A 2,361-nucleotide genomic window follows, 5' to 3' on the forward strand; every position below is an offset into this window, starting at 1 on the left:
GCATGTTGACAAATGAGTGTTTGCCTCTCAGCCTTTTTGGGATGTGAGACAAGAAGTTTATACATTTAGCAACATTTGAGTCTCAGATGTATGAACAGTAATTAAATATAGGTCTTAATTAAGCTAGCAGATTCTCAGCAACTGATCAAACTTAATGTACTTCTGGCCTTAAAGAATCTTTGGGATGCTGATTTAGCATTGTTTAACATCTGAGACTACTATGAGAAATTACCATAGTGTAGCTGCATATTTTAATAGCTATAAGTACTTTCATTGCATGTACTTCATGTACAGGGAAGGTATAGTGCAAGAAGGTAGCACCTGTGTTTTTTGGTGTTGTTGTTATCATATACTGATGGTTCTTTGTACACATATGTAAATGTGTATGTGCATATGTGTATGCATGAATTCATATATGCATTTGTGAACATGGGCTTATAATTTTTTCTACTCTAGGCACAAGGTCCGAAATTTTGGGGGAGGGAACTAGTCGATTAGATTGACCCCAGTACGCAACTGGTACTTAATTTATTGACCCTGAAAGGATGAAAGGCAAAGTCACCCTTGGCAGAATTTAAACTCAGAATGTAAAGACAGATGAAATAGCGCTAAGCATTTCACCCGGTGTGCTAACATTTCTGCCAGCTCGCTGCCTGACATGGGCTTATAATGAACAAAAAAAGTAAACTACATTGTAGATTAAAGCAGTCTATACTTACATTGGAGAGGAGGTGATTCCAAGGGCAGTCAATTTTCTCTGAAATTTGGTTCTAGAAAAGAGAAAAAAGAAAAGAAATAGAAACAGAATATAAATCAGTCTATTAAATAGGAAATTCTAATCTTTGGGTACATTTGTTTGGAAGAACAAAATTTATTCACCAATCCTGTTGTTTATCATCATCGTCATTATTACTATTATTATCAACAGTACATGGACTTGATTTCCAGCCCAGGCGACACATTTGAAGGCAGTGAGCTGGCTAAACCATTAGCATGCTGGACAAAATGCATAGCGGCATTTTGCCTGTCTTTATATTTTGTATACAATTTCCACCATGGTCAACTTCACCTTTCATCCTTTCAGGGTTGAGAAAATAAGTACCAGCTAAGGATCCATGTTGATGTTATCAATTTTCCCCTCCCACCAAAATCTGTTTTCCCAGTGCCAGAATTTGAAACCGTTATTATTATCACCAGTTCAAATTCTGCTTTTCATCCTTTCTGGGTCAATAAAATAAGTATCAGTTGGGCACTGGGATCGATACAATTAACTAATTCTCTCCTAACAAAATTTCATGTCTTGTGCCTATAGTAGAAAGAATTATTACTGTTATCATTATTAGTCTCAAGGTGTAAAGCAGCGAGCTGACAAGACCACTAGCATGCCAGGCAATGGTTAGGAGTATTTCATCCGTCTTTATGCTCGGAGTTAAAATTTCGCTGAGGTCAATTTTCCTTTTCATCCTTTTGGGGTCAATAAAATAAGTACTAGTTGGGCACTGGAGTTGATGTAATCAACTTAACCCCTGCCCCGAAATTACTTTCCTTTACCAAAAATTTGAAACTATTATCAGTGTCAAGATGACAAGCTGGCAGAAAAGTTCAAACATCGAAAAAATGCTTCACAGCATATATTTCAATTTTCTATGTTCTGAGTTCAAATACAACTGAGATCAACTTTGCTTTTCATCCATTTAGGATCAATAAAATAAAGAACCAGTCAAGCACTAAGAACAAAGTAATAAACTAACTCTGACCCCCAAAATTGCTTGCTTCATACCTAAATTTGAGTGGTTGGCATTAGGAAGGGCATCCAGCTGTAGAAATTCTGCCAAATCAGATTGGAGCCTGGTGTAGCTGTCTGGTTCACCAGTCCTCAGTCAAATCATCCAACCCATGCTAGCATGGAAAGCAGACGTTAAACGATGATGATGATGATGATGATGATGATGATCGCCTTTTTTTTTTTTCCAGTATGTCGAGCATCATCTATTTTAGCATGCCATTCATGACATATGCTTATTATAGAAACAGTTAAATCCTAATATATATATCTATACTATATATAAAACAGAGATGTGTGTGTAATCGCTTTTCACGTGAAATCGACTTCACCAAATGCTTCCATACTTGTCATGCATGAATAATTTGACCTCGGATAAATCTTAGGCTCTTCATTTGATTTTTTTAATTAAAAATAAATAATATTGCTTTATATTTAAGATTCACTTCTTTAAAAAGGTTCCTCAATGTCAACTTCCGGTATTGACGTAACAACCGCAAAAAGCTTCACTTTCTATTTTGTGTGTTCGTGTGTGTGTTCGTGTGTATGAGAGAGAAAGAGAGAGAGTAAATACTACA

At 36.1% G+C, this 2,361-nt stretch overlaps 1 protein-coding gene across 1 annotated transcript in view; it reads right to left on the minus strand.

Annotated features, from left to right (window-relative positions):
* LOC128247072 (uncharacterized) overlaps positions 1-2,361 on the minus strand; it is a 155,211-nt gene that overhangs the window by 15,905 nt on the left and 136,945 nt on the right. Inside the window, exon 3 of the mRNA XM_052965865.1 lies at positions 720-770. Within this exon, the coding sequence (XP_052821825.1) occupies positions 720-770 (51 nt within the window). The remainder of the gene's footprint in view (positions 1-719; positions 771-2,361) is intronic.

Source organism: Octopus bimaculoides, chromosome 2 (assembly GCF_001194135.2).
Source record: "Octopus bimaculoides isolate UCB-OBI-ISO-001 chromosome 2, ASM119413v2, whole genome shotgun sequence".
In the NCBI taxonomy this organism is placed as follows: Eukaryota; Metazoa; Mollusca; class Cephalopoda; order Octopoda; family Octopodidae; genus Octopus; species Octopus bimaculoides.